This window comes from Sminthopsis crassicaudata, chromosome 5 (genome assembly GCF_048593235.1).
Source record: "Sminthopsis crassicaudata isolate SCR6 chromosome 5, ASM4859323v1, whole genome shotgun sequence".
NCBI lineage: Eukaryota > Metazoa > Chordata > Mammalia > Dasyuromorphia > Dasyuridae > Sminthopsis > Sminthopsis crassicaudata.
In genome coordinates, this window is record NC_133621.1 from 12,512,086 (window position 1) to 12,539,754 (window position 27,669).

General features: G+C 40.4%; 1 protein-coding gene across 1 annotated transcript in view; it reads left to right on the top strand.

Annotated features, from left to right (window-relative positions):
- Positions 1-295: 295 nt before the first annotated feature.
- GPNMB (glycoprotein nmb) overlaps positions 296-27,669 on the top strand; it is a 41,945-nt gene continuing 14,571 nt past the window's right edge. The window contains exons 1-8 of the mRNA XM_074270883.1: positions 296-508; positions 4,575-4,730; positions 6,848-6,991; positions 10,681-10,848; positions 14,889-15,047; positions 16,067-16,384; positions 25,848-25,985; positions 27,413-27,515. Coding sequence (XP_074126984.1) covers positions 439-508; positions 4,575-4,730; positions 6,848-6,991; positions 10,681-10,848; positions 14,889-15,047; positions 16,067-16,384; positions 25,848-25,985; positions 27,413-27,515 — 1,256 coding nt within the window. The 5' untranslated portion in view covers positions 296-438. The remainder of the gene's footprint in view (positions 509-4,574; positions 4,731-6,847; positions 6,992-10,680; positions 10,849-14,888; positions 15,048-16,066; positions 16,385-25,847; positions 25,986-27,412; positions 27,516-27,669) is intronic.

The following is a 27,669-nucleotide window of genomic DNA, read 5'->3' on the forward strand; positions in this document are numbered from 1 at the left end:
CAACTCTGATTCTTTGGCTCTCTATCCTTTAAGCTTCCCATGTGCCCTTAGAAAAAAGATGGGAAGGGTCTGCAAAACAGAGTTTGGAAAGATGAAGTTTTGGTGTATGTGTGTTTGTGTATGTGTGTGTGTGTATTGTGTGTGTGTGTGTATTGTGTGTGTGTGTGTGTGTTTAATAGGCAATCAAATAACTGAAGAAGTAGAGGCTTGTGTGACTCACAAGCACGAGTTCTAAGGATTGAACTGAAGACACCAGATCAGGCAAGCAAGCTTAGCCCCATCACATGATGCGCCCCCAGGCCCTCTTTAATTGGGGAGAGGAGGAGCTGGACCTCAGCTGGGGCCAGGAGGATAACTTTGCCATTCTCCCCCGAGTGGCTCGAGAACAGGAAGTCCCATCTCGAGCTGGCCCGGCCGGGAGTTCGGTCCTCTGCCCCCATGGCAGGCTTCTGCTACTTTCTGGGACTTCTTCTCTTGGCGACCAGAATCCCCCTCCATGCTGCTAAACGTGAGTCATTCGCTCCCTCTCTAATCGGCTCCCCAGCGGGGCTGGGGAGGGGCTGGGGGGGGTCCTGGAGGCCGAGCGGGGTCTGCGGGAAGCTGCCCCGGCCAGGATTCGGACTTTGCTGTCGCAACTTCCCACTGTCAGTCTCTGCAGAAGAGAAAAGGGAAGCCCCGAGAGGCTTGTGGGATAATCTCTTCCATCTGTGCTCTAGGGAAGGCGACTTTTTAAGTGCTCTCATGCATCCACCCATTCAAGTGAAAGCTCCCTGAGGGCAGGAATCTCCGCAGTCCTCTCCCGGTCCGGGGCTAGCCCAGGAGGTATTGAATCAGGGCTGGCTCTACTTGGAGGCCCTTCCTCCCGGAGGATGCCCTGGGAGCTGCGTTTCCACTGGCGGCTCCTGGTTCTCCTGGCCCGATGTCCCATGAAGCCGGGGCCGCTGCCCGTGCCCACCGAGCAGCCCGCACTCTTGGAACCCTGGCTTCCGTCCGCTAAGGTCCAGGCCAGAGGGCTGAGGCCCCGTGCCCTGGAATAACCCCAGCCCCTCGGAGAGGGTGTTCCTGATCTCCTTCTTGCCACTCGGAGAGGGTGTTCCTGATCTCCTCCTTGCTCGCTTTCCCCCACCGAGATTTGCAGGAGCTTGTTAAGTGGCTCGGGTGGAGCTCAGGGCTCATCCAGACTTGGCTGAGTCCTCGTTTCCAAGTCTTAAGGAGATTTGGGAATGGAAGAAAGGGAGGTTGGCCCAACATCTGTCCCTGAACCAGAGCCTGGAATAAGGCCGGGGAGCCAATGCAAATGACTCAGTTTCCCATCCCAGCTGATTTACCCGACCCATGTGGCTTGGTGGGGAACGCAGGATATCTGGCACATGAGCAGCTCAGCTCACCACAAATAGCCTCAGTTTCCCCCTCTGTAAAGTGAGATGCTGAATGAGACTCCTCTGAATTTCCTTCTAGGTCTTTATGTGTTCCTGCTGCTTTCTGCCTGGGGTTAAAAAGCATAGAGGAGATAAAGCCCCTGTTCTCTAGCAGCTTTTATTCCTAAGGGGGGGGGGGGGGACAACATATGCAAAAGTGATCTGTATGGAGTAGCCAGGAAGTAAATTAGAAGAGAAGGCTCCACTCTATAGCTGTGATCCTTTGGAGCTTCCAGCTCTCCATTGAACATCTTTTGTCCCAGATAATATCTGGACTCTGAAAGGAGACCCTAACCGGCAGGCCACACAGCTGCCTCAGGGTTTGCCCCAGGAAGTACCTCTATCTTTGCCTGCCCTAACTCCCTGAGGGGAGCTAGGAGCCTGAGCCACAGGGCTAACTTCTCCCACGGTCTCATCTTTTCTATTGTGGTGACACAGCCTATACATATAAACCCCTCTCCTCTCCATGATTCCTCTCCCAGAATCCTTCACTTAATCGATGAACACAGCTTGAAAGACTGGGTTCAAATCTCAGCTCTCTCACTTGTGTCACCTTGGGCAAACCATGTAGGGTTCGGGGGAGCCTCAGTTTCCCCATCTATCAAAGGAGCTCCTGACAGACAGTCCTACAACAGAGAGGTGCAGAGCAGCTGGGGTTCTGGGAAGTACTGGAAAGAAGGAGGGAGGAGGCGAAGATGTGACTAGTCCCTCTGCGTTCAGATGATCTCCTGATCCCTAAAAGCCCCTTTCTCTTGTGTGGGGCAGCTTCTCCAGCTAGGGATGGGTGGGGTGGGGAAGGGAGGCAGATGTCTGAGCCTGTCTGGTCCTGGCAAGGAGTAGTGAATGTTTTTTCCAGCTGGGCTCCAGAGCTCCAGGTGGGTCCCAACCCCAGCCCCAGGGTGTTTGCTGAGGCCTGGTGGGGGCAAAGCTGCCTTAAGTGCCCCAGCCTAGAGAAAGGCTTCAGCGGGCACAGACCTTCCCTGGGTGTGGGCAGGCAGCTGATGCCCTTTCCCAGGCTTGCTGCTGGAACTAGATCTGGGGACACACGCGGCCTGGGGATAGGATTAGATGGTTTGGGATTAGAAATGGATGAAATCTGCCATTTATTTTTTTTGGAAGGGTGGGAAGAAAAGTTGCTAACTGGAGAATGACTACCCCTTTGAGACCCTTCATCAGCCCTTACACTCTGTGTCTCTCCTCCTAGGCTGGATTTGTCATCAGAAAGTTTGGGTTCAAACTCTGATAATAATGATAATAATAACAGCAATTATTATTATTAGCTGCCAGAAGATCAGGATATAACTGATCTTCAAAAGGGTTGGTTGTGTCAGTTGACTTTGCTCAATTTTTATTTTTGTTCTTTAGGCTCAAGATGAGGGGAGACTTAAGAGGAAAGGAATATATAATAAGAATGATTACAAACATTTTTTAAAAGTTGTCCCCCAACCCACCCAAGGGCAGCTAGGTAGCTCTGTGGATTGCAAACTGGGCCTGGAATCAGGAAGCCTTCAGTTCAAATCCAGCCCCAGACACTTACTAGCTGTAGGAACCTGAGCAAGGCATTTACTCTTTGTCTGCCTCAGTTTCCTCAACTATAAAATGAAGGTAATAATAGCACCTATCTCCCAGAGTTGTTGGAATATCAAATGAGATGATCATTGTAAAGCACCTAGCATGCTGCCTGGCACATAGTAGGCACTAATAAGTGCTAGCTAATATTATAATCTGCAAAGATGGAATTTGAACTTTGGTGTTTTGACCACAGCCTCTCATTATGGATTTTCTTTTTTTTTTTTTTAATTAAAGCTTTTTTATTTTTAAAACATATGCATGGATAATTTTTCAACATTGACCCTTGCAAAACCTTGTGCTCCAGATTTTCTCCTCCTTCCTTCCCTTTACCTCCTCCCCTAGATGGCAAATAATCCAATATATATTATACATGTTAAAATATATGTTAAATCCAATATATATATATAAACATATTTACACAATTATCTTGATGCACATGAAAAATCAGATCTAAAAGGAAACTATGAAAAAGAATTGTTACTAATTTCCAAGCAAAAATAGTATCAGTCCTCAATTGTTATTTCTGTCCAATTTCTCAGATCTGAGAGTGGATCTTGTGAAGAATAATCTCCAAAGGTTTATAATTAAGAAACAGGGCTACTGGCCCAAAATGTGGGGTTTCCTTTTTTACAAATATCAGACGGGAAGGGTTGTCCCAGCAATGGCAGGTTCAGCACACTGGAGGCTCCTCAAGGGCCAGGACTGTTGGGGTGCATGATAGGCAGTCAAGAGAAATCTGTGGAATTGAATGGAATATTATAAATGGATTTAAACAAGTTCCTCTATTTTTTTTTCATTTTAAAAAAGATTTGCATGATGACTGTATTTGGTATAGAACAGATAGCTAGACTAATAATCATCTATTATGATTTTCCTCAAATACAGCTCGGACCATGACGCTCCCAATTAAGACTACAATAGCTCCTTATTGGTCTAGGATAAAACAGAAAAATCTTTTGGTCATTAGACCCTTCGTGACCTGACTCTACTTATAATTCCAGACTTATTGTACTTTGCTTCCCTTTCCAGCCCCCTGTGATTCAGTGGAACAGGCTTTCTGGCTGTTGCTCACACAATGGTGCACACAATGCCAGGTTTGGGATCAGGAAAACCTGAGTTCAAATCCAGCTTCAGACACTTATTAGCTGGGCAACCCCAATAAGTCACTTAATTTCTACCTGCCTTAATTTCCTCATCTGTAAAATGGGATAATATTATTGTAAGATCAAATGAGATAATATTTGTAAAACGCATTTTTAAATCTAAAAACATAAATGATAGCTAGCTATAGAATGTGACTTTCTGGAAGACCAGAAATAGTTCATTTTTGTTTGTAATCCAGCCCAGAGTCTAGCACAGTATCTGGTACCTAGGAGTCATTTCATCAATCCTTGCTGATTGATTGATTGACAAGTAATAGTAAACTATTATTCCTTGATTTGCCTGATCAACCAGGTGGATGATCTCTATTCTTTGCAGAATAGACAAAAATTGCTTCCTCTACTCACTTAAAAATTTCCTTTTTGGACACCAGAGTAGAATGGAGACCAACAGACACTTATGTTCTTCCCCATCCTAATTTAGGATTTCGAGACGTGGCAAGCCATGGAGGGGCTGCAGCCCCTGTCTTTAGGCACCAGGACCGACTTCAAGGCTGGTTTCCCGACCACAACATATGGAATGAAAAACTCTATCCTGTCTGGAAAGAGGGAGACTCCCGGTGGAAAAGCTGCTGGAAAGGTACTGAGAAGGCCAGCACAGCCACAGGCTCCAGGAAAATACAAAGGAGTTGGTGTGTTCTGGCCCTGCTGCTTCTACAGTCACCCAAATGGCTTTTGCATGTGGTAGAGCTGTAATCAGGGACCAACAGTCCCTGAATTTTGCAAGACTTTGCTTTTGGCTCAGAAAAATAATAGTTATTATTATAATGTAATATAATATAATACAATAAATTATATTATATTATTATTGTTATTTTGCATATGACAGGGCTGTAATTACATACCAGTCTTACCTGGATTTTGCAGGACACGCTCTCTGTTCTATAATAATAACAACAATAGAAATGATAATTATAATATAATAAAATATCATTTTGCATATGAAAGAGATGTAACACCTGCAAATATTACCTGGATTTTGCAGTCTGCGCTGCAAAAACAATAGTTAACATAATATTATATCATATCATATTACATTACATTCTACTATATTCTACCATATTATATCCTATTGGATAATGTTATTGTTGTTATTTTCAATCCGACAGAGTTGTAATTATATACCAATATTACCTGGATTTTGCAAGACTTTGTTTTCTGTTCAGCCAAAATAACAACAATAATAATTATAATATAATATTATTTTGCACACGATAGAGCTGTAATTACATGCTAATGTTACCTGGATTTTGAGGATTTTGTTTTCTCCTTAACAAGAATAATGATAATCAATATTATTTTGCAAATGAGAGAATTGTAATTACATACCGGCATTATCTGGATTTTGCAAGACTTTGCTTTTTGTTTCAAAAATAATAATTATTATTATGTAATGCAATAAAAGACATTGAAATATAATATGATGTAATATTATATAATATTATTGTTGTTATTTTGCATATGACATAGCTCTAATGACATACCAATATTGCCTAGAGTTTGCAGGATTTTGCTTTTTGCTCAGGAGTAGTAGTAATATTAATACTAATAATAACATTGTTATTAATAACAAAATATTGCTTTGCCTCTGACAGAGGTGTAGTTACATACAGTATTGCCTGATTTTTGCAGGACTTTGCTTTCTGCTTAATACTAATATGAATAATGCAAATTGATAATAATGCTAATAACACTATTGATAATACTAATATTAATTAATTCTATATAATTAATAATTATTAGTAATACTATTAGTACTAACACCTAATATTAATAACAATAATACCACATAGATGACAGAGCTTTAATCGCATACGAATGTCACTTGAATTTTGTAGGATTTTGCTTTTTGCTCAGCAAAAATAACAATATTATTTTATAATTTAACATATGATATAGCATCACAAAATAGAATGATGCTATTTTGCATGACAGAGCTGTAATTACATACCAGTATTACGTGGATATGGCAGGTCTTTGTTTTCTCTTCCAACAAAAATAACAACTAGGATTCTTATTTTATGGCATTTTTAAAAATCACCCCAGATATTTTAGCTTGCTTTAGTTGAAAAGAAAGACTGTCGAGTACTCCAGCTACTCAGTTCTTTCTTTTGAGGTCCTCCCCCCTTCCCAGTGGGAGATGGTGGTGGCTATGGCGGTGTACAAACTGGTCGTTCTGGGACCAGATGGAGAAGAGATTGTGCACAAAAGCTGAACAGTGGGGGGGAGAAGGCTTCCGACGGTGCCCACCCCTTCGCTCCCCAAGCGCTCCCCAATATCGTCTAGTGCGTGTGGATGGCAGAGGGTCTGAACCTTCACAACTGTGAATGATCTGGTTCTGAGTTAACTCTGCAGACGTGTGGATGGCTTGTAATAATCATTAGGAGAAGCGCAGGTGCTGAATTGCTTACAAGGCTTTCATAAAAAGCCAAGGGCTGGCCAGGAAGTCCAGAAGTCCAGGGTTCCAGTCTCACTGTGCCCTGTGAGGGCTGAATCCTATCCCGTCACCCCACAGTGCCCCCGAGCCCCTGGAACCACAGACTGCAGAGAGATGCTCACCTGCTCTGGGACAGAGAGTTTTCCCCTCACCAGTGAAATCATGGGTCTTTTCCCTGGCCTTAGTTGTGGTTCCTCCCAGAGGAAAGGAATAGGGCATCTGGGTCAGGGGACTTCCCTCGTTTTGTTTGCTTTTCTCAGGAGGACAGGTGCGGGCCATCCTGACCAGCGACTCCCCGGCACTGGTGGGGTCCAACATCACCTTTGTCGTGAGCCTGGTGTTCCCCAGATGTCAAAAGGAAGTGGAGAGTGGTGACATTGTCTATGATCAGAGCTGCAAGAACGGTGAGGAGGCAGCCCCAGCCCTGGGCCCTCAGAAGTCACAAGCTCTGGGTTCGAACTTGGCCTCAGCTACTTGGCTTGTGGAAGGGCTTAGATTCTGAGTCTCAGAGTCCAGCTAGCCCGGCTCTCGTTTTACAGCTGAGAGAACAGAGACCGGCGGAGGTTAAATGACTGCAGGATTCCTAAATGCCAAAGGCAGAGGCCAGGCCCGGTCCTTTGTCTCCCAGTCTTTCTGAGGGGGCCCTTGTCCCTATTCTTTCCCCTTTCTCTCTGTTCATCAATTTGTTCATCTGTAAAATGACCAGGTCGGGATAATGGCTATTCGGCTCCCTCTTTAACTTCCATCTTTCACCTCCAAACTCTTTCCAGCCCTAAAATCCCATGGAATGCCATCCTCATGGCCATCATAAGTTAACCAAACTACAAAACTAGGGGAGCCCTGGGAAAAAAACCGTAAAACAACTATTTCATCCATGGAGAGATTTGTGGTTCTGGCTCCAAGGCACAGCTGCCCCCAACTGAGTGACAGGAGGATGGCTGCTCGGCCCATCTAGTTTCCTCTTTAAGAAAGAAGAAAAGAAAAGAAAAAGAAAAAGAAAAAGAGGGAGAGTTCTTCTAAGAGGGATCTGGGTGAGCAGAACTGTCTCACAAAGGCTGTATTGTCAGGTACAGGCTTTTTCCTAGGCTCAAGTGGAACTCTTCAGGCTGGTTCTCAACGGAGTTTTTGTGCTGGGAATCTGAGCTCTTGGGGCTATTCAGAGAGCAGACAATTTGACAGATGGGTCCAATGATTTTCATTTCAATAACTTTAGCACCTACTATGTGCCTAGCCCAGTTAAGGCTTGTGATATTTATTTTATTTTATCTTTTTTTAAAGCAACTAAAATACAGCCCCCAACTTTTTAGATTTCATAGCAAATGGAATGTGTCCGAATTTTGATGTTAAATAATAATAATGATGATGATGATGATAATAATAGCAATAATTAAAATAATCAGCAATAGTAATAATAATAAGTTATAATAATCAGAGGAATAGTAATAGCAATAGTAAAATAATCAGAATAGCTGTAATAATAATAGTAATAGTAAAATAATCAGAGTAGTTATAATAATAATAGTAACAGTTATAATAATCAGAAGAGCAGAAATAATAGCATGTTGTGATAATCAGAACAGCAGTAATAATAATAGTAAAATAATTAGAATAACTGTAGTAATCATTGTAATTGTAAAATAATTAGAGTAGCTCTAAGAATAATAGTAATAATCAAATAATCAGAACAGCAGTAATAATAATGTAAAATGATCAGAATAGCTGTAATGATAAATATAATTGTTACAATAATCAGAGTAGTAGTAATAATAATAATAATAGTAAAATAATTAGAGTAGCAGTAATAATAATAGTAAAATAATTAGAATAGCTGTAGTAATCATTGTAATTGTAAAATAATTAGAGTAGCTCTAAGAATAATAGTAATAATCAAATAATCAGAACAGCAGTAATAATAATAGTAAAATGATCAGAGTAGCTGTAATGATAAATATAATTGTTACAATAATCAGAGTAGTAGTAATAATAATAGGAATAGTTACAATAATCAAAATAGCAGTAATAATAATATGTGATAATCAAAGTAGCTGTAATAATAATAGTAAAATAACAAGAGTAGATGTAGGAATAATAATTGTAAAATAATTAGAGTAACTATAATAATAATAATAATAATAGTAAAATCATCAGAGTAGCAGTAATAATAATAGGAATAGTTACAATAATCAAAATAGCAATAATAATGTGATAATCAGAGTAGCTGTAATAATAATAGCAAAATAACAAAAGTAGATGTAGGAATAATAATAATTGTAAAATAATTAGAGTAACTATAATAATAATATAATAGTAAAATAATCAGAGCAGCAGTAATAACAATAGTTACAATAATCAGAGTAGCAGTAATAATAATAGTAATAGTAAAAATTATCAGAGTAGCTGTAATAATTATAGTAATGGTAACAATAATAAGTAAGTTACAATAATCAAAGTAGCAGTAATAATAATAGCAATAGTTAGTTAGAATCAGAGCAGGAATATTAACAGTTACAAAAATCAGAGTAGTAGTAATAATAATGATAATAATAAGTTATAATAACCAGAGCAACAGTAATAAGAATAGTATTAGTTATTATAAGAGTAGCAGTAATAATAACAGTTACAATAATTAGAGTAATAATAATAAAATAATGATTATTTGGTGAAATATAAATCTAATTAATCAGCCTCTTTAACCACAGAAAATTTATGCAATAGAACAAAAATTTCTGATCTGGACCTTTCATTTTTATCCTCGTGGGAGAGCCTGGGATGGAAAATTTCTGCCCTGCTGTAGGTCAGCAACTGTCTAACTTGTAGTCTTAGAGGGCTGCCTGGGGGACCAAGAGGTTAAGTGGCTTGCCGGGGTCACCCAGCCAGTCTAGTATGTGTCAGAGACATGTCTCTATTGAGGACGCCTTTCAGACTCAAGACTATTGCTTTTTTTTTTTTGCATGTTAACATCAATACAGAAAAAAAGAATCTTCTTAGTTGATGCTGTTAAGATGACATATTCCCTGAATTAGGGAGTATAATTAATCAACTTCTTTAGTTAATCAAAGAAAGCTTGCAAAAGGGAAATTAGCAGGACCAGTTTGGGAATTCCACTGTTTCTAATAGCTCCCTCAAACTTTTTCTATGTTCCCTTCCCAAAATAAAAACCCAGACTGCTTTGGATTGAAGGCTTTGGTATTTCCTAGGATTCCTTCTTCTTCTTCTTCTTTTTTAAATAAATAAACACGCATAATGGCACCACATAGTTTATTGCTTCTAAGTAACATATTTAAAGGAGAGATTATATTAACTGAAAATGACTGGCCATTCATTGGTGTCAAGAATGCAGAGGAGAAAAGCCTGGAATATAGAATTTAAGATTTAAGGGAACCTTTGAAAAATAGAAAAATATCCTTTTTGCTACTCTTTGATAAGAATAACAATAAAGAATAATGCGTGACCATGTCCCAATTAGGCTCTGGGTACCGTGAGATGGTTCTATTCTTCAAGATGAGAGTCTTTGCTTACAATCTCTACAATTAGATGCGCGACTTAATTAGTGCACATTTAGGGGCCCTCATTATTCATTTAGTTTTATAAATAGACTTAAGTCTTCTGGCTAATGAGGCCCGGCCACTGTATCGGGCTCTGAGCTGGAAGTCAGAGGAGAGCTTGGCCATTTGTTATTTTTAGTGGGATAATGATCTTGGAAGGTGGGCAAGGAAGAATGGAGAGGCCATATTGTGACCCTGCCCCTGCTCCACAGTCTGGATTTCAAGTCTCGCTCAACTAACTAGTTCTAAAACCAGACTCCTGTCAGTAATTTCATACATGCAAAAGAGTCCTTGTGATTTTTTTTTTTTTAACAAAACTTCTCATGAAAAAACCATCAGTTGGATTTGAATGGGCTGGTGATTTGAGAACCAATCAGTAGATAAGTGCCACATTAGATAATTAGCCTGAGCCCAGCCGGAATTATAGGTTTTCAACTGCCCTTCTATATTTATAATGGAATGGGGGTGGGGGGACCCTACTGTCAGCTCCCATCTTCCTCCATGCTCCCCCCTCCCCTATGAATTCTGACCCATTCTTTTCTATGTAGACACTGCCTCATCCTCAGATTCTTATGTGTACAACTGGACTATGGAGGAAAGAGACTGGGGAAAGTGGCCAAACAGAAGTACCCACCATGTGTTTCCAGATGGGAAGCCCTTTCCTTGCCATCCTGGATGCAAGAAGAAGAATTTTGTTTACATATTTCATACACTAGGTTGGTATTTTATCAGATCTTTTCCTTTCTATTCACTCAGCTAGCCCTAGAGGAAGTCAGGGAGACCTCGGTCAGACTATTGGATAGTCCCCAACAAGTCATTTCACTTCCCTGGGCCTTAATTTCCCCGTCTGTAAATCAAGCCAGTAAAGTCCTGTCTGGCTCTCAGTCTAGGATCACAGAAGAACTGTCCCGTCCTTTCTAGGAAATGTGCATGGCAACTCTCATTAGTATCTCCTGAACAAGATTATTGTGAGACCTAACAACGGAAATGATCCTCAGCTTGTAAACTTAGAGACAGAAGGCTTTGTTAGAGAATAGCAAATTCATCCCTCTCATTTTACAAAGGAGAATGTAAAGTGCTTTGCAAACTTAAAATATTCTGCTAATCTTTACTATTATTGTTATCGTGGTTAGACAATTTGACTTCCTTATTCTCTGCTTATAAGAATTTAAGAATTGTTTGTATCTAGAGGCTCCGGATAGCAGCCCTGTTAATTTCCTTGAGCTTTGGAAGAAAGGCTGTAACATGGGGTTGGAACCCCAGCTTTGCTGGGGATGAGCTGTGTGGCCATGATCTGTGTGACTTTGACTCTGTGGTTGCCTTATGGATAAGACAATGGGGTTGGGCCAGATGATCTCAACAATTCCTTGCAAGGTTAACCTTCCCCAACTGCCTAACCCTGTTCGCTCTCCCACCCTGTTCCAGATTGCTCTGTGGAGTTGGAGGTCATTCTCCCGTTTCTCGAGATTTCACTTAGAGTCGGTCCTCTTTCCTCTGGCTACCACCGACAACAGTTATTCAGTAACTGTGTTATGGGTCAAGTAGATTTTTCTTTTTGTCCAATCCTGAGAATATACTCCTTATTTGTAATGTGGATTCTGTCCTTGTGAGATGTATTCATTTAGTTCAGTTTGAATCAATAGGCACTTATTTTCTCCAGGTGGAAATCTCCTCCTATGAAGATCCTGGGATTTTATTTGATTCCCCCCCATCCCACAGGATTATCCTGACTCATTCACTCATAAAGACAGATAGAATGGAAAGAGCCTGGGATTTGGAAGATTTCAACTTCAGGTTCAGTCACTTAATGTCTATCCTTAACCTCCCTGCATTCTTGGGAGGTGCCAATTAAAATGTATACAGGTCTCTTTGTAATTGGAAAGCCCTTTTGAAAATGCGTGATTACTATGACTAGTCTCATAAAAGCCATGGATAAGTTGGAGGCTGTCTGCATTATCCCATAATCCACTTCTCATTTTATCCAAACCCAGGGAGACCCACCAAGAAATTCGTGGTTCATTTTGCTGTTCAGTCTTGTCTGACTCTTCATGACCCCATTTAGGGTTTCCTTGGCAAAGATACTGGAGCGGTTGGCCATTTCCTTCTCCAGCTCCTTTTACAGATGAAGAAACTGAGGCAAACAGGATTAAGTATTTGCCCAAGATCACCCAGCTAGTCAGTGTCTCAGGCCAGATTTGAACTTGGGAAGATAAGCCTTCCTGAACCAGCACTCCTAGTTGTCTTTAATGAAAAAAACAAAAAGTAAGGACAGCCTGTGATAGCCAAGGTGACATTCTTACTGCCCTCACTCCCAAATAAATGTCATTGCTGCCTTTTGGGTTTTAACACAAAGGACTTTCTGGATAGGAGTCCCCTCTCTGTTCCTTGGAACAATTAAGCAAAAACACCTACTACTGTCACCAGGTCTAACAATGTGTTTCAACCTGTCCTAAAAGTCCCCCACCTTTCTGCAAAGAGAAGGATGGTATAATAACATTTAGCTACGGTGCTTTAAGGTCTGCAAAGTGCTTTGCAAATGCTATCTCATTTGATCCTCATGACAATCCTGGGAGGTAGATACTGTTGTTATCCATTTTACAGATGATAAAACTAAGATCTCTCCTCAATCCCCCCAAAAAGAAGATTAAGTGATTTGCCAAGAGTTATACAACTAATAAGTGTCTGAGTTCAGATTTCAATCCAGGACTTCTTTTGAATTATAAATCCAATACTCTACTATATCACTTCACTGTTTCTTTGGGACAAGTAGAGGGCTCAATGAATAGAGCACTGAATTTGGAGCCAGGAAGACTTGAATTCAAATTCAATCCTAGACAGTTAGAAGCTTTGTAATCTTGGTGCTCTCTGCCTCAGTTTCCTCATCTGTAAAATGGGGATAATAACAGTACCTACCTCTCAGAGTTGTTGTGAAGATCAAATGAAATAATTGCAAAGTGCTTAGCACAATGCCTGGACCATATGAAGTACTATGTAAGTGTTAGCTATTATTATTAGTTTTTTAATGAGATGATTATTGGTTTTTCAACATTTCAGTATTTACTTCTTTTTGATAATCCTTTTTTTTTTAACACCATTGTTCATTTTTCCCTATTTATCCCATTCTGCGTCAGTCTGTACAAATCTTTCCACGTCTCCCTGAATCTCTGATATTTCTATTTCTTCCCGCACTAGAGTGCCCCTTTATATTTCTATAACACAGTTCATCCAACATTTTCTGATCAATTTATCTTTGTAGCCTCGGGATCCCCAACACATATTAACTACCTAGTAGCCGCTTGTGGGATTGAATTGATTGGCAGCTACTTTGTTTAAGTTTTTGTCACCGTAAAAAGTGCGGCCGTGGATATTTTGCTATACGTATGTTAGATCTTTATTTCTGTCTTTGACCCCTTTGAGATATGTGCCTTCCAGTCGGATTGCCGGATCTGAAGGTATGAACAATTTAGCCATTTTTCTTGTACAATCCTAAATTGTTATCTAGAGCTATCAGACAAATTCACAGCTCCATTATAAGAGTGTCTGTCTTCCCCAGCCTCTCTAACACTGACTGCTCACATCCTCTGTTGTCTTTGTTAATTCATAGGATGGAAAGTGATAAAAATACCTCAGAGATATTTTAATTTTTATTTTCTTATCTGTGACATGGAACATGATTTCATACGGCCATTTATAGTTTGCAATTTTTCTTTTGAAAATTTAATACCATTTGATTACTTATCTGTTGGAAAATGGCTGTTGGATTTTTAAAAAATCAATTCTCTGTGAATATTAGATGTTAGAATTTTATCAGTAATGTTTGATGGGGGGAAAATTTTCTAAACCATACTTTCTCTTCTTATTCAATCGTCAATCATTTAGTTCCAAAAAAAGCTTCTTAAATTTTGTGCCTATTTCTATGCCTTATTTAATTAAGAATCCTTCCTCCAACCACAGCTGTGAAAAGAAGTTTCTTCCATTTTCTTCATTTGTAAAAAAGTGATATTACCTTTTATGTTCAAGTTGCATATTTATTTGCAGTTTATTGTGGCATGTGGTATAAGATTTTGGTCCAAATCTAATTCATGTTAAACTGTTATCCAGCTTTCTCAGCAGTGCTGGTAAGATAGGGAGTCTTTCCTCCAGTAATTTATGTTTCTGGGTTTATAAAATGCTAGGTTATTATTTTCATTTCCTCACTTCTAGCAAAACCTCCTACTAACCCGAGGGAGCAGAAAATGACACCGTGTCTTGGATCTTTTGAGTTTCTTATTTGGATCTTCATTTTTAAAATACATTTTTCCTTTTGAGTCAGTGAGATGATCCTTATTCAAATCTGGAGTCTGATAAAATTGTGTTACTGTTTGATTGAATAGAGGTCTGGAAAAGAATTGTTTTTTTTTTTTTTTTTCTGAATTGTATATGTATGTATTTAAGTGGATTCCTGTCGAAAGTCAAAAGCCTAGTGTCCTGTTCTTGTTTGAGGAATCTATCAACAGCAAAGAGCAGAACCAGAATCAGTGAGTGAAGTGGTAAAGAAACAAATACAGGTTTAACAATTAGAATTATCCCAAAGTCAAATAGACTGCCACAGTAAGTAGTCAAGTCCCCATCCTTGGAGGTCTACAAGCAAAGATTGAATAACCATTTGTTGAGTATGCTACTGTAAGGATTCTTTTGGGGGATATGGGTTGGACTCCATCTTCAGCTCCCTTCCAATTCCTAAAGCATAACTACCATTTGCCCTTTCTTCTCATAGGCCAGTATTTCCCAAAATTGGGACGATCCTCAGCTGCAGTTTCTATAAACACAGCCAACATGACTCTTGGTCCCCAACTCATGGAAGTAACTGTGTACAGAAGAGGACACAAAACCTATGTCCCAGTCGCATCGACCAGGGACATATACACAATAACAGGTAAGTGACTTACCCACAGATGGAGGATCTGGCACTCCTGGCAACAGTCATATCCTCATTTCTAAGAAATTTGGAACTTACCAATAAGAAAGCAAATAGTCTGAGAAATGTGGGTTTTTTGAGTAGACTATGGCACTCTCGTGATTTAGAGACATCTTCATTTTAACTCTAATTCCAGAGTCTTTTCCCTAGTTTTTAAGAACGTCATGTGCAACTTTATTATTCTATTCAACAACAACGTATCCTAAGTACCGTGTACCAGACGTCAGACTGAGGAGAGAGATGGAGTATGAACTTGCGCCTCATAGAACTTACAACTATGTAAGGGACAAATATCACATACAAGGAAGTGTTCAATACAAAATGACTGAAGTATAGAATGAAACAGAAAAGAATAAGTTAAAAGAGAACTAAATTCTAGTTTGATGTCAGAGGAAAGATCATTTCTGTCTTGGGAAATGAAGGAAGGAGATGGTATATGATCTGCACCTTAAAGCCTAGAAAGGATTTCAACAAGGACCTGTCTGTGACAGAGATGGAAGAAGGTCATGTAAGACATGGTCAGTGATTTGAGTCAAGACAGAGAAGAAGGAAAGTTGTTCAGTCATTTTTCAGTTGTGTCCAGTCAATATCTTAGCAAAAATATTGGAGTGGTTTGCCATTTTTTTCTTATTTTACAGATGAGGAAACTGAGGCAAGCAGAATTAAATGGCTGTTCAGGGTCACACAGATAATAAGTATATGCGGCCAGATTTGAACTTAGGAAGATGAGTCTTTTGAACTTCAGGGCCAAAGCTCTGCCCCCTGTACCACCTAGCTGCCCAAAAAAAGGAAAACATGGAAGCATTTTAGTTTTCTAGGAAAACTCTAGGAAATAAGAAATCCAGTATAATTTGTATATTTCACACATTGATTTTTTTTTAAATCTCCTTGGATTCTAAAGATTTTTACTTGAAGCCAAATCACCATGTTTTTATTCATTTACTTTTGTGTATTGTGTGGGGGGTATTTTCTTGCAGATGAAATTCCTGTATTTGTGAATATGTCTCAGAAAAATGATCGCAATTCATCTGATGATATCTTCATCAAGGACCTTCCTGTTCTGTTTGATGTTCACCTTCATGATCCCAGTCACTTCCTGAACACCTCTACAATCCACTACAAGTGGGAGTTTGGAGACAACAGCGGCTTATTTGTTGCAAACAGTCCTGTTTTTAATCATACTTACACACTCAATGGAAGCTTCATTCTTAATCTGACCGTCCAAGCGGCTGTCCCCGGACCATGTCCTGGGCCTTCACCCAGTCCCCCAACACCTACCTCTCCTCACTTTATAGGTAAGCACAAGGCAAGGAAGCATTTTCTAATGTACCATTGTGGGTATCTTTTCCTACCAGTGGAAGAAGTTTCAATTCCGGTGATATTTTTAGATTGCTGATTTAAAGCAGTGGCTAGAGATAATGCAATTAGCTTGTAACAGTACTTATTAAAAAAAAAATTAATCACCACACAGGGTTAGGAAGAACGAAGGGGATCGTGCATACTGCTTGTTACATAGGGAAAGGGGGAAAGGTTCCAAGAGGCTTTGTAACCTGAGCTGTAGAACTCCTGATAATCACAGAATTTTGATGTTAGAAAGGGATGCACCCAACCCAAAAAGTATTGGAAAATATTTATATAGCCTCCACTTGGAGACTCCATTTGGGGGCCTTCCTTCCTGGTTTCCTCCCTGCAAGGGTCCCTTGGTTAGGGATATCTGTATTAGGTCATTACATTATACTTTGGGATGATTCTAATGATTTACAAAGTTCTCTGACCTAGTGGCTTCATTCACCATAAACTTAAGTCTGGATGGAACCTTAGAAGCCATCATCCCACCCCTTCATTTTACAGCTGAAAGAACTGAGGTTAAGGAGCTTACTCAGGATCACTCAGTTCTTAAGTATCTGATGCAGAATTTGAACTCAGAGCTTCCTGACTCTAAGACTAGTGTTCTACCCAATAGGGCGCCACCCATATGCTCTTCTAGCCCTTCCTAGATCAATCAATCCATCAATCTCAATGAACTTTTTTTCTGTTTTCTTTTTTTTTCTTTATTATGGTATTTTATTTTCCCAAAAACAAAGAGTTTTCAACATTGACCTTTGCAAAACCTTCTGTTGCCAATTTTTTCTCCTCTCTTCCCCATCCACACTCCCCAAGACAGCAAACAATCCCAATCTAATATAGGTTAAACATGTGCAGTTCTTCTGAACATATTCCCATATTTTTTCATGCTGTTCAAGAAAAGTCAGATCAAAAGTGGAAAAAACACAAGAAAGAAAAAAAAAACAATCAAACAACAAACAAAAAGTGAAAATACTACGTTTTGATTCACATTCAGCTGCCATATTTCTCTCTCTGGGAGCAAATGGCACTTTCCATCTCAAGTCCATTGGAATTGCCTTGAATCATTTATTAAGTGCTTACATTGTGCTGAGTGGTAGTTCTGCTTCTCTCCTCATTCTTCTAAGCTCAGAGAACTCTAGTGTTTGCTCCTGGTAACCTCTCAGGCTCTACAAAAGTCAAACCAAGCCATAAACAGCCCCTCTCCTTACAGAAGTAATGTTTAATATTAGTAATAATACCTGTGCACCTTTTCACAAGTGGCTAAGCCACAAAGCACAAGAGAGAGTTCAGAGCCCCAGGATGCTGCTGCCTGAGTTCTGGGAAGGGAAAGAGCACACTGGACTGACTGAGGGCAAGTAATACTTCAAGGAGGTGACATCTGTAACTTAGGTAGGATTTCAGCTGGTGGAGTAAGCCATCTGTTTGCCTGGTAGTGTGAGGTGAGGAGGAAGGAGGTCATGGAAGGCCTGGGAAAGGGAGTTAAGGCAGGTGGGCTCATTCTAGCAGGGAACAGTCATAAAAGGGGTTTGAAGAAAGGGAGGCTATGATTAGATCTGCATAAAAGAAAGATTAATCCAACAGAGAAGTAGAGTGTGGATGAAAGGCAGGAAGAGTTTGGAAGGTGGGTAGAACTTTGAGGAAATGAATAGCCAGGCAGGTAGCAAGGAGGGCTTGGACTAAGGGGGTCTACTGTGCTTTAGTAGAGGTTTGAAAGTATTTCTAAATATAGAAAGTATTTCTAAATAAATAATTAAATATAAATATATGATTATATAAATATAATCATAGTCCTATGATTTTATCAGAAAGAGAACTCCCCTTACCATTAAATTCTCATGTTAGAAAGTTCCCTGAAACATTGACACCTCCAGGAACTTGTTAGTAAATGTCAGAAACAATATTTGAACCCAGGCTTCCTGACTGGAAAGCCTTTATCCCATGCTGCCTCTGCATTTTCTTTTTTATTTTGTATTGTTTTGTTTTAATATTTTATTTTCCCCTGTTACATGTAAAACCATTTTTTATTTTTTAAATTTTTTTTTTGTAAAAAAATTTTTTTTTACATTTGTTTTTAAATTTTTGATTTCCAGATTCTCCCCCTTCCTCCTCTCCACCTTTGACACTGAGAAAATACATGTGGAGTTGTGCAAAACTTTGGCTTCTGCATTTTTAAATATATAGATATTAAAATGACATTTTTTTAAAAATCTGTAATTCACATTTTGCCTAGGAAAGGCCCTTCTCTGTTTCCCATTCTTCTAGCTTAGCCTCTTGCTAAAACTCCATATCCACTCTGGATTGAGAATTCCATTGGAATAATTCTGGTCCTCTACATTTAAATAATAACAGATTCAGGATTATAATGGCCATTCTCTGAGTCTGATTATGGGCAAAATCAATCCATTACTGAAAAGAGAATTAAGGTATTGGTTCAGTAAACGCAAGACTTAGGTTCATAACCATAGTTATGCTATGGTTATGCACTAGAGTTGGAAGAGATCTTAAAGATCCTCTGGTCAAAGCCTCTTATTTTAGAGTTGGGAAATGGTCTCAGAAGTAAAGTGATTTATCCAAAGTTCCAAACCTAGTTCTCTTTCCACTGTGTGTACTAGTTGTTAAAATGGGTAGTGTCTCTCTCTCTCTCTCTCTCTCTCTGTCTCTCTCTCTCTTTTCTCTGTCTCTCTCTTCTCTCTCTCTTTTCTCTGTCTCTCTCTCTCTTCTCTCTCTCTCTTTTCTCTGTCTCTCTCTCTCTGTGTGTCTCTCTCTTCTCTCTCTCTTTCTCTCTCTCTTCCCATTTCTTTCTCTCTTTTCCTTTCTCTTTCTCTCTTTTTCTCTTTCTCTCTCTCTTCCCATTTCTTTTTCTCTTTTCCTTCCTCTCTCTCTTGTTCCCTTCTCATTCTCTCTCTCTGTCTCTCTCTCTGTCTCTCTCTCTCTTTGTCTCTCTCTCTCTGTCTCTCTCTCTCTTTGTCTCTCTCTCTCTGTCTCTGTCTCTTTCTCTCTCTGTCTCTGTCTCTCTCTGTGTCTCTGTCTCTGTCTCTGTCTCTCTCTCTGTCTCTGTCTCTCTCTGTCTCTCTCTCTCTGTCTCTGTCTCTCTCTGTGTCTCTGTCTCTGTCTCTGTCTCTGTCTCTCTCTCTCTCTCTCTCTCTCTCTCTCTCTTTCTTTGTCTCTCTCTCTCTTCTCTCTTCTTTATCAATATAAGAAAGTTGAGTCTGGAAAACAAAACTCAAAAGTAACCCCATTAAAGAAACAACTGCTGAGACAGATGCGATTCAGAAGCGTTGGATGATGGCGTCCTGTGGGAACTGTCACACTCACCTTTCTGACTGACATGAGCCTGTCTAGAAAAATGGCCTTTATGAGATTTGGTTTGATTGGTGTCTTATTTTCTAATGGCAAGAAAATGGCTTTTATCATATTATGTTGAACGTGTGCATGCTGCTTTTCTGCTCTCACGACATCCTCTGTTTAAAGGGCATGTTTCAATCAAGGATATAAATTTGGGGAGAGTCTTCAAGAGCTTCGTGGGAGGGCAAGGAAAAGAGAAGAAGAAAGTAGTTTTTGATCTTTGAAAGTCTCAGCTACTTGTTCTAAGCACCTTAATCCTGGCCTTATGGCTAGGATAATACTTATGAGGGGAACTGCCTGCTAAAATTTATGAGTTTTTACTAGAATTAAAATGATGGAATCATTTCTAAAGGTGGGATTTCATAGCTTTTGTTACATGATTTTTAAAGAAATGTTACTTTAAGATACCAAATAGATGGCGCTTATTTACTCCACTTAAATAGTTCTGTTTTAAATGACAAGTATTTAACATGCTCTTATTCAGTGGATAGTCATTGGATAGTTCTGATGTACAAGATGCTATGATCCAGCCAGGTCTTCCTTAGTTCCCTACCCCATTCCCCAAATTTTCTCAGCATCATCCCTTCCTCTTTTTTTCTTTGTAAATGTTTTTTTCCATGCAATTATTTCTTTTTTTAATAAATTTCATTCACTTCCCAACAGTTCTTCTTCCTCCCACCCCACCAATTGAACCCTATACCTTCTCACAAATGAGGACAGCTGAGAAAAACAAAGCAACACATTGGCCATACCTGGTAATACCTACTTTGGACTTCTTTAGTCTACTATCTCTCTGCTAAAAGGCAGGAAGAATGCTTCATCATGAATTCTTAGAAGCCATCACTGGTCTTGGGCTCCTTCAGTCAGTCAATCAACAAGTATTTAAGTGTTTACTATGTACCATGCATTAATCTGTCTTCCCTCTTTCTTTCTTTGAAATGGCTTTTTCCACCAGCTTCTTCCCACGTACCTATAAATGTGCCATGGTCTTCCCAGTACTAAAAATGTCTGCTCTTCCACTGGATAACCATCCCAATGGTCTTCTCCCCTACTAAACTTTTTAAAGTTGTCTATTCCTCCCTCCTGAATTTTTTTCCTACTGTGACCCACACTCTCTCTTCACCTTGCAATATGGATTCTGTTCCAATACTCTATAGAAGTCTTCCTCTCCAAGATAAGCAATGACTTTTTTTATTTAAATAATAGCTTTTTATTATCAAAATATATGCAAAGATAGTTTTCAACATTCATCCTTGCAAAACCTTATGTCCCAAATTTTTCTCCTTCCCTTCCCTAACCCCTCCCCTATACAGCAAGCAATCCAATACATGTTAACCATGTACAATTCTTCTATACATATTTCCACATTTATTGTGCTACACAAGTAAAATCAGATCAAAAAGGGCAAAACTAAGAAAGAAAACAAAAAGTAAGCAAACAACAACAAAAAAGGGATAATACTATGTTGTGATCTACAATCAGTCCCGACAATCCTCTCTCTGGGTGCAGATGATTCTCTCCATCACAAGTATATTGAAATTGGCCTGAATCATCTCATTGTTGAAAAGAGCCATGTCCATCACAGTTGGTCATCACCTAATCTGGTTGTTGCGTGTACAATATTCTCACTTCACTTACCATCAGTTCGTGTAGATCTCTCCAGGCCTCTCTGAAATCATCCTGCTGGCCGCTTCTTATAGAACAATAATATTCCATATCATTCATATTCCATAATTTATTCAGCTATCTCCCATCTGATGGACATCCACTCAATTTCCAGTTCCTTGCCACCACAAACCTTTTTTGCACACATGGGTCCTTTTCTCTTTTTTATGATCTCTTTGGGATACAAACCCAATAGAGACATTGCTGGATCAAAGGGATGCCCTTTGGGCATAGTTCCAAATAAGCAATGACTTCTTAACTGACTTAAATGATTCATCTTGGAGAGGGAGTATGCAGTATGTAAGACTGGTGACATCTGTCTCTTCTCCTGCCAGTTGTGCTTTCTTCCTTGGCTCTTATTCCTGGTTCTTCACCTGCCACTTCTTTGTTCCTTATCTTCTTCCCATCCCCTGAAGGTGACTAGTCCCTGAGGGGTTAGTCTTTGGTCCTCCCTTTTTACTAAATTTGCTCTTGGTAATTTCATTCTGACTTCTCTTCTGAGATGCTGACCTCAAAGGGTCAGCAGAAATTTTCAACCAGGATTTCCCCAAAGGACCTCAAATCCAATATGTCCAAACCCAAACTTAGTATCTTTCCTTCTTTATCTGCTGCTCTACTTATCTAGTCTCATACCTTTGAAACCTTAGGGATATCTTGGATTTTTTTCACAGGATTACAAATCTAGTGTTCAAAGGCACCTCAGAGATCATGGGGGAGCCTCTGATTTTGTGGTGGAGGAAACAGAGAAATGAAGTTTTCTGGACTTAGTGCTTTAAACTCCTTATGAAACTAAGGGATGCAGCATGATTCAAGGCTAAGATCATTGACCCTGGATCAAAAAACCAGCACTCTGTTCTGTCTCTGATGCTTGCTACTTGTATGACTTTGGGCAAGTCACTTCATTTCTACTAGAGCTAGTTTGGAAAAACAGGGCACTGCTATCCGAAGCTCAGGTCTGGCTCTGGTTACAAGAGATGGGATAATTTATTCTTAAGCATAAGAGGAAAGAAGAGAGAAGAGGAAAGTTTGTAGCTCAAGGGAACGTCTTCCTTTTATTCCTCTTTTTATCCACTCTTCTCCCCTAAATGGTATTAGAACGAGATTCTAAGTGGTATATAATGGCCTTAGATATCATGGGTCAACAGCACCTATTGTGGAAAGATATTGGTTGAGGTAAGGCAATGCAGGATATGTCTGGAATCCACTTTGACTAGAGCATGGGATGATTGAAAGGGAATACTGGAAGATAAGACATGAAAAATGAATTGGAGCCAAAATCCCAAAGGGCTCAAATGCCAGAAAAATGGCATTTGGACTTGATTCAGGAGGCAATGAGGAGCCATTGAGTGTTTTTGAGCAAGGCAATGACCATGGACAGAGCGGTGCTTTAGGAAGATTGATCTAGTATGTATAGATTTATATACCCCTTATATAGTTGAAATCTAAATATTTTTGTTGCTACAATACTTTTAATTCATCAAAAAAAAAGTTGACTTTACTTCTTTCTCTGAAGCTTTTATTCTCCCTTTCTAGTATTTCAAAAGGAACCTTATAATTTCACTATGAAAACTTAGTAAACATCCATGGCTTCTATAAATGAATTCAACACCATAATTATATTAGGACCTTATTTATGAACAGAATAGTCCCTTTACCTCCCAACCCATATTTATTTAAATACATATATGATAATTTATCAACATAGGGAAACTCCCTCCAGTTATCCAAGTGAACAGCTCATGTTTTAACTTAGTCTTTGAGAGTTGGTGCCCTGCAAGTCTTAAAATGCAATTTAAATAGGATTGCCATTACCGTGCTGTTGTTGTTGTTACTATTATTAGCTGGGGTACAGAGGGGTAAGTGACTCACCCCTGATCCCACAGTCATTATGTACTTGTCGGGGGCAGGAGTTGACCCCAAGCTGGCCCTCCCACAGTGATGGTAACCTTGAAGACTCAGTGACTATAATGATTTTCCAGAGAATCAAACCAATCTCCCTACACTTCCCTAGTATGTCTTCCACAATAACTCTTGCTAATCTGCTTAAAGTCCTTTGGGGCAATCTCAGTGTTTTGATTGAAGTTTCTGGGGAAGGTTTTTTATTTTGTTTTGCTTTCTTTTAATGGCATTTAGGGTAGCTTTTGTGTCTTTAGTCTTTATAAAGTAGGTCTGCATATGTCTTTCTCAGCCCAATGAAATGGATAGAGTGCTGGACCTGGAGTCAGGAGGATCTCACTTCAAATCCAGCCTCCAATACTTATCAGCTATGTGTCTTTGGTCAAGACATTCAACTATTATCAGTCTCAGTCTCCTCATCTGTAAAATGGGGATAGTAATAGCATCTATCTTCTAAGGTATAAGGATCAAATGAGATAATCATTGTAAAGGGATTTGCAGCCTTTTGTTGTTGCTGCTCCATTGTTTCAGTCCTATGCAATTCTTCATGACCTCATTTCATGGCTTCTCTCCAGATACTAGAGCTCATTTTACAGATGAGGAAACTGAGGCAAACAGGGTCACACAGCTAGTAAGTGTCTAAGGTTGGATTTGAACTCATGAAGATGAAATCTTCCTGATTCCAAACCTGGTGCCCTGTGTACTGTGGTGCCCCTAGCTGCCCTTGCAAACCTATAAGTGCTATATTAATCCTTGCTTTTCAATTCAATTCAAATCAATTCAATAAGTGGTTATTAAGGACCCACCAGACAACAGACACTGTTCGAGGCACTGGGGAGACAAAGACAAAAATGAAAAACAGGGGGCAGCTGGGTGGTGCAGTGGATAGAGCACCAGCCCTGAAGTCAGGAGGATCTGAGTTCAAATTTAGTCTCAGACACTTAACACTTCCTAGCTGTGTGACCTTGGGCAAGTCACTTAAACCCAATTGCCTCAGAGAAAGAAAGAAAGAAAGAAAGAAAGAAAGAAAGAAAGAAAAGAAAGAAAGAAAGAAAGAAAGAAAGAAAGAAAGAAAGAAAGAAAGAAAGAAAGAAAGAAAGAAAGAAAGAAAGAAAGAAAGAAAGAAAGAAAGAAAGAAAGAAAGAAAGAAAGAAAGAAAGAAAGAAAGAAAGAAAGGAAAGAAAGAAAGGAAGAAAGAAAGAAAGAAAGAAAGAAAGAAAGAAAGAAAGAAAGGAAGGAAGAAAGAAAGGAAGGAAGGAAGAAAGAAGGAAGGAAGGAAGGAAGGAAGGAAGGAAGGAAGGAAGGAAGGAAGGAAGGAAGGAAGGAAGGAAGGAAGGAAGGAAGGAAGGAAGGAAGGAAGGAAGGAAGGAAGGAAGGAAGGAAGGAAGGAAGGAAGGAAGGAAGGAAGGAAGAAAGAAAGAAAGAAAGAAAGAAAGAAAGAAAGAAAGAAAGAAAGAAAGAAAGAAAGAAAGAAAGAAAGAAAGAAAGAAAGAAAGAAAGAAAGAAAGAAAGAAAGAAAGAAAGAAAGAAAGAAAACATTTCCAAGAAAGAAAAGAAAAACATTTCCTGTCTTCTAGGAGGTTACATTCTATCCGGAAACAATTTGGATACAGAGAAGTAAATACAAAGTAATTTCCGACTGGGAGGGGCAGAGAGGAGGTACTGGGTGGGTGGGGACAAGGAGCTGGGGATGCTCCTAGGCAGAAGTGAGGAAGGACCACCATTGGGAATGGAAAGAAAAAGTCAGGTTGAACATCTCTGCAATCTTTCCCACTTTGTTAAGCGGTCTTGACTTAATGAGGGCTTCTTCCATGACAAATAAGACACTACATCTTTTTAACGCCAACCAAAAGTGAATTTCCCAGAAATGATCCTGAATTCACGAAGGGGAGGGGGAGGAGGAGTGCTTTTTGTAATTACCCTGAGTTTCTGAATCTAAGCTCTGGCGTTCCTATTATCCCCTGCATCCTCAGGAACCCAGACAGGTACTGGAATTGATGTTTCCTGATACTATAATACTTGTGTTTTCCCTTGATTACATCAATAAAGCACAAAAGAAACTTTTCTTCTCCGCCCAGTGCCTCAATTAGCAGGAAGGTGCTACTGTGTGGATTTGTGACCCGGATCAGGAGGCTGACTTGCAGTGTAGATTCCACCATTTCCACCAAGCCTTCGTCTTATTTCTTTGAGCTGGCTCACTTGTTTTTATCCTCATACCCCCAGTGCCCAGCACAGAGCCAGACATACAGCCGGAGCTTAATAAGTGCCTGCTTCTCGACCGATTGAACAAAAGCTGGGGTTGTCCACCTTTCCCATAGAAAACCCACTGTAGGATCTCTGGGTGACTCCCCCACAGCTGATTGTCTGCTCTTCCTTTTCAACTCAATTCAAGCTCCTAAAGCGTTTTCGTCCCAGCTTGTTTTCAGTGTTTTGCTGAAACATCATTTTGGAGGGTTTTAAAAGTTTTTGTTGTTACAGCGTGAATCTCTCCTTTTCAATTCTCAGTAAGTACTGTAAACCCCTCCGACGCCACCATCCCGTTGCCTCCTGGGGCCGGCCTGCAAGATTGGAGGAGAGATGCTCCTGATGGAAGCTGCCAGATCATCAGATATGGCCATTTCATGGCCTCGCTCACTATTGTCGGTAAGCACCCGGAGCCAGCCAGGACCACAAACTCAGTCAGGAGACACTGACTTGCAGATCTCCTGCCCCATTTTCAGCATCGTTCTCAGGCCAATTGGAGATAGTCTAAGGAGGGATTGATTGCTGCCCTCAGAGAACCTAAACTCTAGTCGGACGGAGATTAACCTATCTCTCCTTACAACATTTTTAAAACATTATTTAGAGGCTGGATCTTCCTATTTCACCCAGGCTGGAAGTGTGGAGCTAATAGGCCCGACTCTACTTCCCTCCACCAACTGATGCAGAAATTTGACCTGCCCCATTTCTGATCCCCTCTTGGCCACCTTCTGGTGGCCCCCCTGGCCCCAGGGCTCACCCTATCAAGGCCAGATGTGGTCTGGATTGGTGTTAGAGGCTTGAAAGCCAGATCTCCTGAGTTTAAGGGATTTACCACCCTCAGCTTCCCATGTAGCAGAGCTGATGGGCCTGGACCACCATTTCCTTTGGATTGATAGGAGTTAAATGGAAGTCTCCAAGTACTGGCTTCAGTTTTGCAGCATTTCCAAGATGGCTGGATAAAGGCAGCAACTCTTTAGTCCACACAATACCAAGCCATTCACCTCAGCAAAATTGGAAAGTCCCCCAAGTTTGGCTTTGGCTGCTTTCCACCTACCAGATGCCCTTTTTTTCTTCTTGAATGTTGCTTCCCCCAACATCCAAAGGATTCTATACTATGCCCATTGATATGTGTGTGTGTGTGTGCACGCGTGCGTGCATGCACGTATTTCAATCAGGTGTTCTTAAAAAATCCAAAAGCCTTCAGGTCACAAAGAAACGGATCTCCAAAGTTGGCATTTAAGGTAGCTTGCCAGAGGGTTGTGGAGGCAGCCCTGCCATCCTGGCTTCCCTCCTACCATACTTGATGGGCTGGCTCCAACCGTAGGAGGCACTACCGACCAAATCCGGGTGCTTATTCTCAATTAGCTGGGCTCGAGGTTGGTGGTCCTGCAGGGGGATGTGCAGTATTTAGTTTGGCTGCCCCAGGCGCAGCTCTCAGCAGCTCCTGGCTGGCCACCTGGGATTCCCTGAAGCTGCTAGCGGAGGGTCATGTTAGCTTGCTCTGACCCCCCTGGCCCAGTAAGGCCTGGCTGCTTTGGCTTGGTCCACTATTGTTCCACTTGCTAGTTTTCACAAGTCCCCGCTTTATGTAAGAAGTTATGAAAACAAGCTAGAAGGGAAGTCAGCGGCTCTGTTGGGCTTTTCAGAAGCCGGAGCTCCATGGATACAAGCACTGGGCAGGATCCAGGACCTTTGAGTTGGGTTTGTTGATTTCTTCACAGTGGGGAAGGCGGGAGAAGGGGGCTTTGTTTGTATTCTTGGCCTTTCTGATTTACTGGTTCTCATTTTTCTTTCCCTTGGTTGGGGGTGCTTGGGGCTTGTGTCATAAGAGGGGATCCTGGAAGTTAATATCATCCAGATGACCAGTATTCAGAAGTCGGTGTCACAGACGGAAGATTCCGCTATCGACTTTGTTGTCACCTGCCAAGGGAAGTAAGTATGATATTAGGATCAGACCGATCGGATGCTAGCAAGTCCCCGGGACCGGGCAGAGGGCTAGTTGCCACTTGCCTTCCACCTCCTAAACAAAAAGAAAACCTCCTGATTCACTGCAGACCCAGAGAGAGCATAACTAGGAATTCTTTCC